At 40.0% G+C, this 11,046-nt stretch overlaps 1 protein-coding gene across 6 annotated transcripts in view; it reads left to right on the forward strand.

Annotated features, from left to right (window-relative positions):
- TAFA1 (TAFA chemokine like family member 1) overlaps window positions 1-5,375 on the forward strand; it is a 770,352-nt gene extending 764,977 nt beyond the window's left edge. For all 6 annotated transcript variants that reach the window (XM_067755143.1, XM_067755139.1, XM_067755140.1 and 3 more), the window contains one exon: window positions 2,435-5,375. In XM_067755143.1, the coding sequence (XP_067611244.1) occupies window positions 2,435-2,452 (18 nt within the window). In that variant the 3' untranslated portion in view covers window positions 2,453-5,375. The remainder of the gene's footprint in view (window positions 1-2,434) is intronic.
- The last annotated feature ends 5,671 nt before the right edge of the window (window positions 5,376-11,046 follow it).

Below are 11,046 nucleotides of genomic sequence, written 5' to 3' on the forward strand. Positions count from 1 at the left end.
GAGGAAGCTTCCTTAATGCCACCCTACAGAGAGAAAGTAGTCATGCTTGAGACATGTTCCAAAAACCCAGCCTGGGGTACAATAAAACTGGTAACAGGTACCTTCTGGGGAGAAGCTTAGTACATCTGGGTGAAGTTTCTTGGCTAAATTTTAACCCTGTTCCTGCTTGATCATTGCTTCTGTTGTTTTATTAAACTGCTTTGTTGGGAGTTTGTAGCAAGACTAACCGACCTAAATATTGACTAGAGACTTTTTTTCTGATGGTTTTAGATGCCTATTAGTTTATCTCTTTTCTTTAAACTGATATATCAAAAATATAAGTTTGAAAGGTGGGGAGGCTATATTCCATGCATTCAGGAACCAAGCTAATACCCTGTGTATTCAGGAACAATGACTTCATTTAGAAAGCTAGACTTCCCCTTAGAAGAAATAAGTTGTTTGACAATGGTGTAATAATTTGTATGTAAAAGGTGAACATTGGTTGTTTGGGGACAGGAAGAAGAGGGGAATAAAATGAGGAGAAAACCAAAGTCATTTGGGAAGGAAAATTAGCAGATTAAAACACCAGAACATAATCTGATCTAATACCTGGGGAAATATCAAGCAACCTCGGATTTCCTTCAGTCCAATATGTCAATGTCTTTCACACTAGCGAGGAAATCAACAGTTGCTGCACAATGTAGAGTCAAGTTTCATTTCCTAAAAGAGTAAGTTGCAGACCTCAGATTACACACCTAACCACAAGAGCCATCTTGTCAGATTTGGTGTTCTCTGTGACTAGCCCAACACAATTCACCAAAATCATTTGTCCACAGCCCCTGGGATCATCCTCCTGATGCCGACTCTAACTTTGCATATCTCCACCCATTCTAATCACTCTGATGGTTTTCTTAATATTACTGAAGGGTAACGTACCAGCTTTGACATATTCCAGCTTCTTCCCTCAAAATTCCACCAGGTCTGAAATGTTCTGAGAGACTTCACAATCTTGATCTCTCGTCCATTCGTTTTGCAAGAAATGCCTTTAAAAGAGAGAGAGAGATGGTGGGGGAGGAGAGAGGGAGGGGTATTTAGAGATTGCAGGAAAGAAGAGTAAACCATCTTCTTAAAGAATGAACTATGCTATCACAATTGCCCCTGGATCCAAGTGTGCTCATTCATTTCTTCAATAAATAATATTAAGCCTCTGTTATCTAAAAGTCTTGGGAATGTGATGGTGGACATGACACGGCCCCTGGTCTTCTGTGGAGGCTAGGGCCTAAGGTTCAGTGGGATAGGGGAGGAGGAGGGTCAGTACAGATAAAAGAAAGGCAATTCCAGTTCAGTTTTGGAAATGTCGCTTTCTCCCTCCTTTCGGTAAAAAAGAAGACAGTGAAACAAAATGTGATAAACACCACTGGACTGTAGGAAACCAAGGTTTGGAAGGATCTGTTATTTATATGGAAGAATAAAAAAATGTGTGAAGACTTCTCATACATTCTGCCCCTGGTCCAACCAACTTTTGAATGCAAATGTGTATGGTGTATGACTGTTCCTACCTAACCCTGAAAGCTTTAAATGGACTTCACTCCTGGCCTCAGAATACTCAATTTCTAAGCTATAAAAAATTAAGAGATGACGAAGAAAAATGCCTTAAGTCCTAAAACTCTAAAGTAGAACCTTCAACTCTATTAGAACCATCATTCATGCTCTAAACCAGTGATTCTTCGTGCATGCATCCTTCTGAAAATAAGAGTCTTTGGGACCATATTTGAATGGATTAAATGGCATCAATAGTTATAGGAGTATGCCCTTGATTGCCCTTGAACACCATGTCATTGTTTGAGTGGAACAGTTCCTCACTTTGCAAAGGTCTCTTATGTTCCTCAACAAACGTGATCTGACCTTGGCAATGAGTTCACCTCATGCCACCCCTTTGCATCTTACAAGAGACCAACATGAGAAGGCCATGGAATTTCCTACTCATGAAATTCTCATCAGACAGACATAGGAATGACTACATAATATGCAGGAAGAGCCCAGTGCAAAATGGAAACACAGGGGCCCTTGTTCAAAAGTTACTAATAATTTCAAGATGGCAACTGCTGGTCATTAAACCAAGTGAGGGGCCCTTTTCGACAAAGGGCTCCCTGCAACTAGATTGCATGCCCATGAACCCAGTCCTGAACAGGCATTGCTCCAACAGTCTGTCTCCTCAATTGTGACAAAATTAATTTAATGAATCGATTAAAAAAAAATACAGTGGCCTGTCCATAAGCTTTGATCACCATTTGAGAACTACTTCTCTAGACTTGAACATTCTTTACTTTAGTTCACTTGAAAGAAGCAACATCCTAAAAATTCAAGGTGTCCTCTTTTTCTGCCTAATCACCTTTCTTTGTGCCTTCATTTTGTTTTCTCCCTGAAATTTCTTTCTTTCTTTCTTTGGTTTCAGATTCACCCAAGAACCTAACGGAAGCATTTGTTATAGTAATAAAGGAAAACCTACTCTGTGGAAAATACATTTTAAGAATTTAAAACATCTTATACATTAGAAGCCAAATGGATTTCTTATTTGCACTTTGACTGATTACCAGATAATCACAGTGCTTTTACTGTGTGTCACGAAGTCTCCTAGAGTGAGAAGACCCGGAGTTTTGGGCAACACCATGGAAAGTGGGTTAAGGAAAAAAAGGGTTTTCTCAATGCAAATTTTTGGGATCACAAAGAAAGATCAACTGTCTTCTAATTTGGATCTATAGTTCCTTTGTACCATTTGAAATATATGTATATATATAATATTTTGAAATATTATATATTCTCTTCAAAAAATGAACTGTACCACAGTTTGAGGCGGCTGGTGTACCTCTTTGAGTTTTGGATGTTTTGTTTTGTTTTGTTGTCATTTCTTTTTCTATCGGCAAGGAAATCACGTGCCCTTTTGAGAGGTCGGCATGGCACTCACACTGGAAGGCCAGCTACAGGTGGACTCCTGGAATCTGAGAGATCAGAACGATACTGAGTCAAAAGCTTCCTTCTCTTTCTACTAGATGGCCCAAGGAAGCACATCGTCCTGTTTTATTGTTTTCTACCCTGTGCAATGTTAGCATGCAAGCTTGGCTTACATAACCATACTTTATATTCAACTGGTATATAATAACCGTTCTAACCTCTTCCAGGAAAATATTTTTAGAACTACTAGCTTTTCCACAGATAAGAAAAATGAGGATTCTTGAGGGAGCCGCTCCACCATGCTATTAAGACTCTGGCAGAGTGATGGTCATATGTGGATCCCTGTATTAAGTTCTGTAAATACAATGTCTTAAGGCTTTGTATAGCTGTCCTAGACTGAAGAAATGTCCTCTGATTAAATCCAAAGTCTGACATCATTAATCACATAGTGCTGTAGCAACAGGTCTTATCACAGCACATCTTTCTATATTTGATTTGCTTTTTCCAAGAGTGTTCAGATATCTTCTGGTGAGATGGGAAGACCATTAAAGAAATTAGATTTCAGAATGACCCTTGTGACCAAATGTTGGACAGCCCTATTAAAGTGGTAAATAACTGCTTTCTAAATCTACTTGTCCTCTTCATTTGCCATTTACTTTTCCTCAGTCTGCTTTAGCCAAATCCAGAGAACACCCGCTTAGCGACACATAGTCCACCGGAATTTTTTGCATGACATCATTGCTGCCATCATAACCAATATTTCCAACTCTAATAGTTTGAAAACTAGAAATTCATTATTACAAGTTCAGTGTTCTCAGCCAGCAAGATGAACTGTCAAACCCTATTATTGGGCTTCTATAGTGATCACTTGGATGACACCCCCCAAAAGATCAATTTGTGTCCATCTTCTTTTTTTGAGAGTTACTCAGCTGATACTTATAAGAAGGAAATATCTACTTAAATTCTAGTTTACCTGGTAGAGCATAATAGTACTATAAATTCCTGTTACTTACCCTATCATATTGCAAGTGTATTTTTTTTCTCCAAAGTCTTTTCTCCAGAATACATGTTATTAGGGGCTGTTACTAGATCAGCAGCACAGTGGGTCTCCTAGTGTGGAATTTTTAAGTTAAATTTTGGGTAAAATCCAGAGGCTCCTTCATCTCTACCAATATACCTTGAAGTCTGATTGAATATATAAACACTCTAACCAGGTGGATTTGTTCTGCATCTTGGATGCCTATAAAAGCATCCAAAAATGGAAATGGAATCCTCATTGCAAAATCTGAGCTTCCTAAATACTTTCACAAATATTTTCCAGAAGGTAGCATAAAATTCATACCAACAAATCAGAATTCCTTTAATTTTATGGTCCATAACCATGTACCAAGTGATATATTAGAAATTGATTTTCATCTGTAAGTTTTGGAGTGAAAACTGAAATCATAAACCCAAAGAATTATCTAGAACAGTACATCCCAAGATGTGGAGGAAGAAACATCTATAATCCAATATATTGGGGAAATTTTTTTCAACAAAATAAATAGAAATATTTACTGAGGGATTCTCAGAGCCTTTAATACACCAAAAGACACTGTGTGTCTTCAAGAAAGACTGAAACAAGGGGAGCCAAGTAAAAGGCTTCCAGAATCCAGGCATGTTGGTTGGTCCTTGACTAATGGAGAGCTCGTTCCCTGACTAATGGGAAGCTGCAAGAAATTATGTCTGTGTGAGGATATGTTCACTGCGTTGTCATGTCTTCAGTTTTTCTAGAGAACCAGAAGTCTGGATTCTACATAAAATCTAAAATTCTTAAATAAGATGAACCAAAATGAGATTACTTCCATTAAAAAAATTCTGCAAGCGTTATTATTGCCCAAAATGTCCTGACCATGTGGCCTTTTCTATGAGATTAGTGTTTTCTGGAATACTCTTTGAAAAGTGTTGGTCCTGAATAAAAATCCAATGAGAAGCAAAAGGGATATTCTGTTTTCTGTGGCCTCACACATACAGACCATTCTCATGATTCACAATACGTGGGGGTCACAGCTTTTTCTGTTCTGTAACCTGAGCCTGTAAATCAATGAAGGAGCTGGTCTAGAGGTTCAAGTCTGTTAGTTCATCTCCTGCTGGTCGCTTAATGCAGTAGCTTCCCTGGGAAAGACCTGGAAGAAGAGAGAAGGGGGAAAAAACCCACCACGTCAGAATCAAGCAACCATCCAAGAAAACAGTACAAATATTTGTAAATGTCATCAAATTCAGTTTCAGTTTATCCAAGTCCCTTACCCAAATGTATGAACCATCAACTTGTGTTTAAATTTAACTTGTGCCGGTTTGGGGAATTTTCAGTAGCTACCATCTGCCTATTGAATCTGATTGTATATGGTTTAAAAACTTATATCACGTATTTCTGGTTAATAAAGAGCTCAGTGTGGTATGACTAATATTGATTTTGAGCTTTTGCATCAAATATGATGAAGAATATTATAACATAATTAGAGCAAATGGTCTCGTCCAAATCCCTTCTCTTGGTGAAAAGGGAAATATGACTTATTTCATTAGACAAAGATTTTTGAGTAAGGTGAAGCTTACTTGTTGACTTTTTGTGTGTTTTTTGTGTGTACTTTATGCATTAATGGAGTTGGCAAGCACGTGGAGAAGTTTTACTGCTTTTTTTCCATCATAGAATGATAAAGAATGTTTTCACCAATACACAATTCACATCTTTTTCTGATCAAATCCAATGTAACTTTCACCAAGCAATGTAGTGATTTTATAGTACAGTATATTATGCCACTTTGCCATTGTCACTGATAAAATAAGTTATGGAGGGTATAAAAACTGTTTATGTGAGGAGATCCACACATTACTCACCAGCATGGGATATGCACTCCTTCTTGGAAGGTTAAATATCGTGTCATAACATGAGTTTCTCTTTTAATTAAGCTTGACAATCCCATTTCAAAATCCACTAGGGTTTGCTTGACAAAGAAGTGTGCCGTGTCTCTTTTCATGAGCTGTCTACCTTCTAAATAAAAGATTTAGTGTCTAGCAAATTCTAGGGCTCAAGTCACTTCCATCTAGTTTATAGATATAAGAAAGCAAGGTAAAAAAGCATTCTAAGGGGCTTCCCTGGTGGCGCAGTGGTTAAGAGTCCGCATGCCGATGCAGGGGACACGGGTTCGTGCCCCGGTCCGGGAAGATCCCACATGTTGCGGAGCGGCTGGACCCGTGAGCCATGGCCGCTGAGCCTGCGCATCCGGAGCCTGTGCTCCGCAACGGGAGAGGCCACAACAGTGAGAGGCCCGCGTACAGAAAAAAAAAAAAAGCATTCTAAGAAATATGGAGGCTCTGGACTCGTGCAGTAGTGATAGAATCTGATTTCCTAATACCCGTGGGCATTATACAAAAGTGATAAAATAGAATCATGTTCATCTTTCAAAGCAAATTAAAGAGGAAGCCACTAATTGCACACACACACACACACACACGCACACACACACACACACAAATCCCCTGCTAATAAAGATTTTAAGATTTTAGGTTGAATAGGCCAGGATTTTTTTTCCTTATAAAAGATCTCAGGAGCATCCCAGTGGAAATTGCATTATGCTGACATCTTTGGTCCACAGTGGCTCTCATGTATTTATTTTATTTACTTAGGTAGTTTGTTTCATTTTTAAAAACACGTTAAGCTCTAATTTATTGATTTTGGTAGCTAGTTACATTATTTAAAAAAATAATAGCCAATCACCAAGCCTGAAAGCCAGGACCCCAAACATAACTGACTATATTTATAGATCAGGGGATGTCCACCCAGCCCTAATTCCCACCTGCTGTAACCCAAGAGTAGAGTCCATACGTGCCATGAGGAAACCCTGAGGCCATACTTTCCTTAAGACAGTGGTTCTGAACCACTGGGCCATGGCACATGGATATGTGCCCGTTCTTCATGGAGTGGGTTGGAAGCGGCTTCTTAATGCAGTCTGCAAATACATTTTTATATTAATTTTTATTGGAGTATACTTGATTTACAATGTTGTTAGTTTCTGCTGTACAACAAAGTGAATCAGTTATACATGTACACATATCCACTCTTTTTTAGATTCTTTTCCCATATTGGTCATTACAGCGTATTGAGTACAGTTAGTTCCCTGTGCTCTACAGTACATTCTTGTTAGTTATCTATTTTATATCTAGTAGTATGTATGTGTCAATCCCAATCTCCCAATTCATCCCTCCCTCCCCTTTCCCCCTTGGTAACCATAAGTTTGTTTTCTACATCTGTGACACTATTTCTATTTTGTAAATAAGAAAATTATGATAGTTTCATAGGTAGTTCTCAACCAGGGCCTGTAAGACATATATGCCAACAGGAGCTATAGCCAAGTAACGCTAGTTAACTAACCAAGGTCACGTGTTACTGCCCAAGCACATGGTGATGAGGGTAGGGACATGGTCCCAGACTATTATTGCCATCCAGCATTAGGGAGCTAGTATGGCCCAGTTCTTCCATTTTTTGTTGTTTTTTAAGAAAATCCAGAAATTCATAGGTTTATGTGAAATCTCCAAATTGTGCATATTTATAACCTATTGAGCTTTTATTAAAAGACGAGACTGAAGATTCTATTCTGTCTGTGAGACGTCAGTTTGCATATCTGGCCTAACATGACATTCTTCTCAGGATTTGCGTTCTCGTGTGCTTCCTCTGGTGGTAGGAGAAAATGGTGGAGGGAGAGCTTGTTTGCAGTCCATTGCATGTAACCTGCAACCTCTCCTGCTTTTACCGCTGAGAACACTGTGCGTACAGCAATAGGTGTCAGTTATGCTCGATTGGGGGCATGCCAAGGTCACAAACAGAGGTCAGCCCCTGTACCAGAATAGAGTAAACGGATTAAACTTCTATAGGTTCCACCTATGGGGTCACCAACACAGTGTGGGAGCCGATTTTAGCGACTGGAAAGAAGCAGTATCAGGTCAACAGATCCCCCGAGCTGCTGCTAAAAGTCTTGAGAAGCTTGTACATTTAGTTTAAAAACAAAAAAAATGCTAGGTACTAAATGCCCAGTGGAAATGGCCTCCTCCCTCTGCTTCCTCGTTCTGTACACACCCTCCCGTACCCACACACGTGAATTCTCCATTTCTTTGTCCCCTGATCGGAATCCTTCTTGAGATGGCCAGATTGAGAAGCTCTCAGGGCCTCTCACACCTCTCACCCCTGCCATTCAGCTCACCACTATCACATTTCCTCTTCTCCCTTTCACATTCCAGGCCTAAAAAGCACTGTACGTATTGAAAAGAGTTCTGGAATTGTAAGCCAAATGCTCCCCGCCACCACCAAAGACTGATGTCCTCACCCTCCACCTACAACCTAGAAAAGCTTATAACCTCTCCCTCTGAATTTTCCTTTCTGTAAAATGGAGATCATTGTACGACGTTTAAAGGTTATGGGAAGACTAGGGAACTAGAGAAAATGGAAAAGTGTTACAAATGGAAAGCAGTAGGTAAACTCTTGTTGTTGTTGTTATTCTCAGATTACTCCTACAATGCATCACCTAGAAGCTCCCTGTGTCAGTGCTGGCTCCACTCAGGGCAAGCAAAACACAAACTTAGGAAAAAACAGGCAGACTATTATCTTACACTCTCTTTCTAAAAAGCTCAAAGACTAGACAGGTCCCTCCCCAACCCTGTAGAATTCCCCATTTGCCATTACCATTGCTAATGTTTTTAAACCACTGGGAAATGCCAATATAACCTACCCTTGAGCACTGCCATTGACACAAGAAAGTAATTGCATGTTGGAGAAGGCACCCAGCTGGTGTCCAGAATGGTCATCCAGAAGTTGAGTTGTTAATGGCGAGAGCCATCTTATGTGTAGGATAATTTTGAGCAACTACACACTGTCGTCACCAGACCACTCTTTCCCCACCCCCAGCCCTCTTGTCATTCAGGCAAAATGTCCATGCAGATTCACATGTAACCCTTGTTACTGCAGAGGTCTGACCTTTCATGCCTGCCCTTACACCCTCCTCACTGGTAAAGACGGCTTTCATTCATTCATCTGTTCATTCACTCAGTAACCAAATATCTGTTGAGCATTTGCCATGTGTCAGGCACGGTATTAGATTGCCTTCAGACCCTACATTATTCTAGGAGAAACAGACAAAAACAAAAGTGAACAAATAATCAAAAATCGTGATAAAATAAATGCAAAAGGAGCCAAGAAAGTAAATAATGGGAAGGAAACATGAACATTATGTAGGATAGTCAGGGAAAACCTCTTGGAGGAGGTAGCATCAGGTCTGAGAACTAGAGGAGAGCAGGAAGCGGCCATGCAGAGAGCTGAGGGGGAGAGGGGAGGGAGGAGGTAGGGGTGTTGCAGGACCACAGGTTAGTATGTGCCAAGGCCTTAGCCAAGGAAGATTTCAGTGTGTTTGCAGAACAGAGAGAAAGTCTCTTTTAGTTTGCTGTCAAAGCAGAGTGATTAGAGCAAAGTGGCCTGAGGTTGGGGAAGTAACCTTGAAGTCAGAGCCAGGTAGAGCATGATCAAGTTGTTTGAGTTCTATCTGAACTGTAGCAGGAAGCCATGAACAAGGTTTTTAATCAAGGAGTGACACAATCTGATTTATACTTAATAGCAGACACTGTTAGTGTCACCCATAGCCTCTCCTTGGTCCCATACACATGCAGGGCAGACCAGATGTACCTGGGAATCAGAAGAGCAGCCATTGGCTGCTGGGACTTGATGTATAGATTCCCCCGCTTCCTTGCTCCCAAGCGAGACGACTCTGAGGCGTATTCTATGTCATGGCTGTCCAATAGAGCTTTCTGCAGTGTGAAAATGTGCTACATCTGAGCTGTGCAATAGGTAGCCACAAACTATATGTGGCTGTTGGGCACATGAAATGTGTCACCTGTGACACATGAAGTGATTTTTTTAATTTAATTGTATTAACTTAAAAGACAGCCACATGTGGCTAGGTGGCTACCTTATTGGAGAGCACAGTTCCATTTTGTCTTGGAGAGGTACCAAGTGAGACTGAGTCCCAGTTGCCCAAAGCCATAATCTGGTCGTAATTGTACATTTTATTGGCTTCTTTTCATTTCCTTTCACACTTCCTCACTTCCTTACCAGTACTGACTGAAATCTCTGTCTCCTGGCCTTCCTATGGAGAGACCCACCTAAGGCAACGTTTTAAGATGACCATTCTATTTCCAAAATGGAGAAAAATGGGAAGGGCACACAACTGGAGCTGAGAGGATCAGTAAGGAGAGTTTTTCAGTATTTAGTAATCATACGTGGAGCTTTGCCTTGTCAGAGCCTGAGGACAGAGCAGTGAATCACGCTTTTCCTTTCATGGAGGAGCTGATAGCTTAGATTCATGTCTCAGCTACATCAGTCAATTGCCACTTCATAGACCCAGTCATCCAAGGTACCTTGATGAAAGAAGAGTACGGTTATGCTGTATCTCTTAGAGGTAAGTCATAGACAGAAAGCTTTAGTCCCTTCTGATTCAGCTTATTCCCATATACCTAGCCTCACTGCCAATGTACAAAGTTCAAATTGAATTATTGGTAAGGAAATTCCAAGTTTGTCTCCAATCCTAGTATTTTCTAAAAACCAGATTATAAAACACACACGGCATTCTAGAAAATGCATTGGATTAAAAGAACCCTGATCTCTAGTCATAACTTGGGGAATGACTTAAACTTCTTGCAGTGGTTCTCAGAAATAGCATTCTGTGCAGGCAGCTGCAGATCGTATCTATGCGGGGCAATTGGTGAACTAGTTAAAGTACCAGTTTGCAATTTTAAAGGTCATAGGCAAAAGATTTTGCAAAGGCAAATAATCAAGGAAGACTCTATATAAGAACGACTGAGCTCTCTAAAAATATAGCAGGAGGGATAAATTGACTTATGACTTAAACTGACTTCCAGAAATGTTAAGGTCAATGTAGAAAACTTTGTAGCTATATTCAAATTAAGTAGGACACAACTACTGCGTGAAGCCGATAATGTAGAGGTGACAGAGAATTCAGGTTTTCCTCAAGCAACTATGTTGTTGCTGGTTTTTTTATGTCAATAAAAGTTATCTTCTGGCTAAAATGTCTGGAA

This window comes from Pseudorca crassidens, chromosome 10 (assembly GCF_039906515.1).
Source record: "Pseudorca crassidens isolate mPseCra1 chromosome 10, mPseCra1.hap1, whole genome shotgun sequence".
NCBI lineage: Eukaryota > Metazoa > Chordata > Mammalia > Artiodactyla > Delphinidae > Pseudorca > Pseudorca crassidens.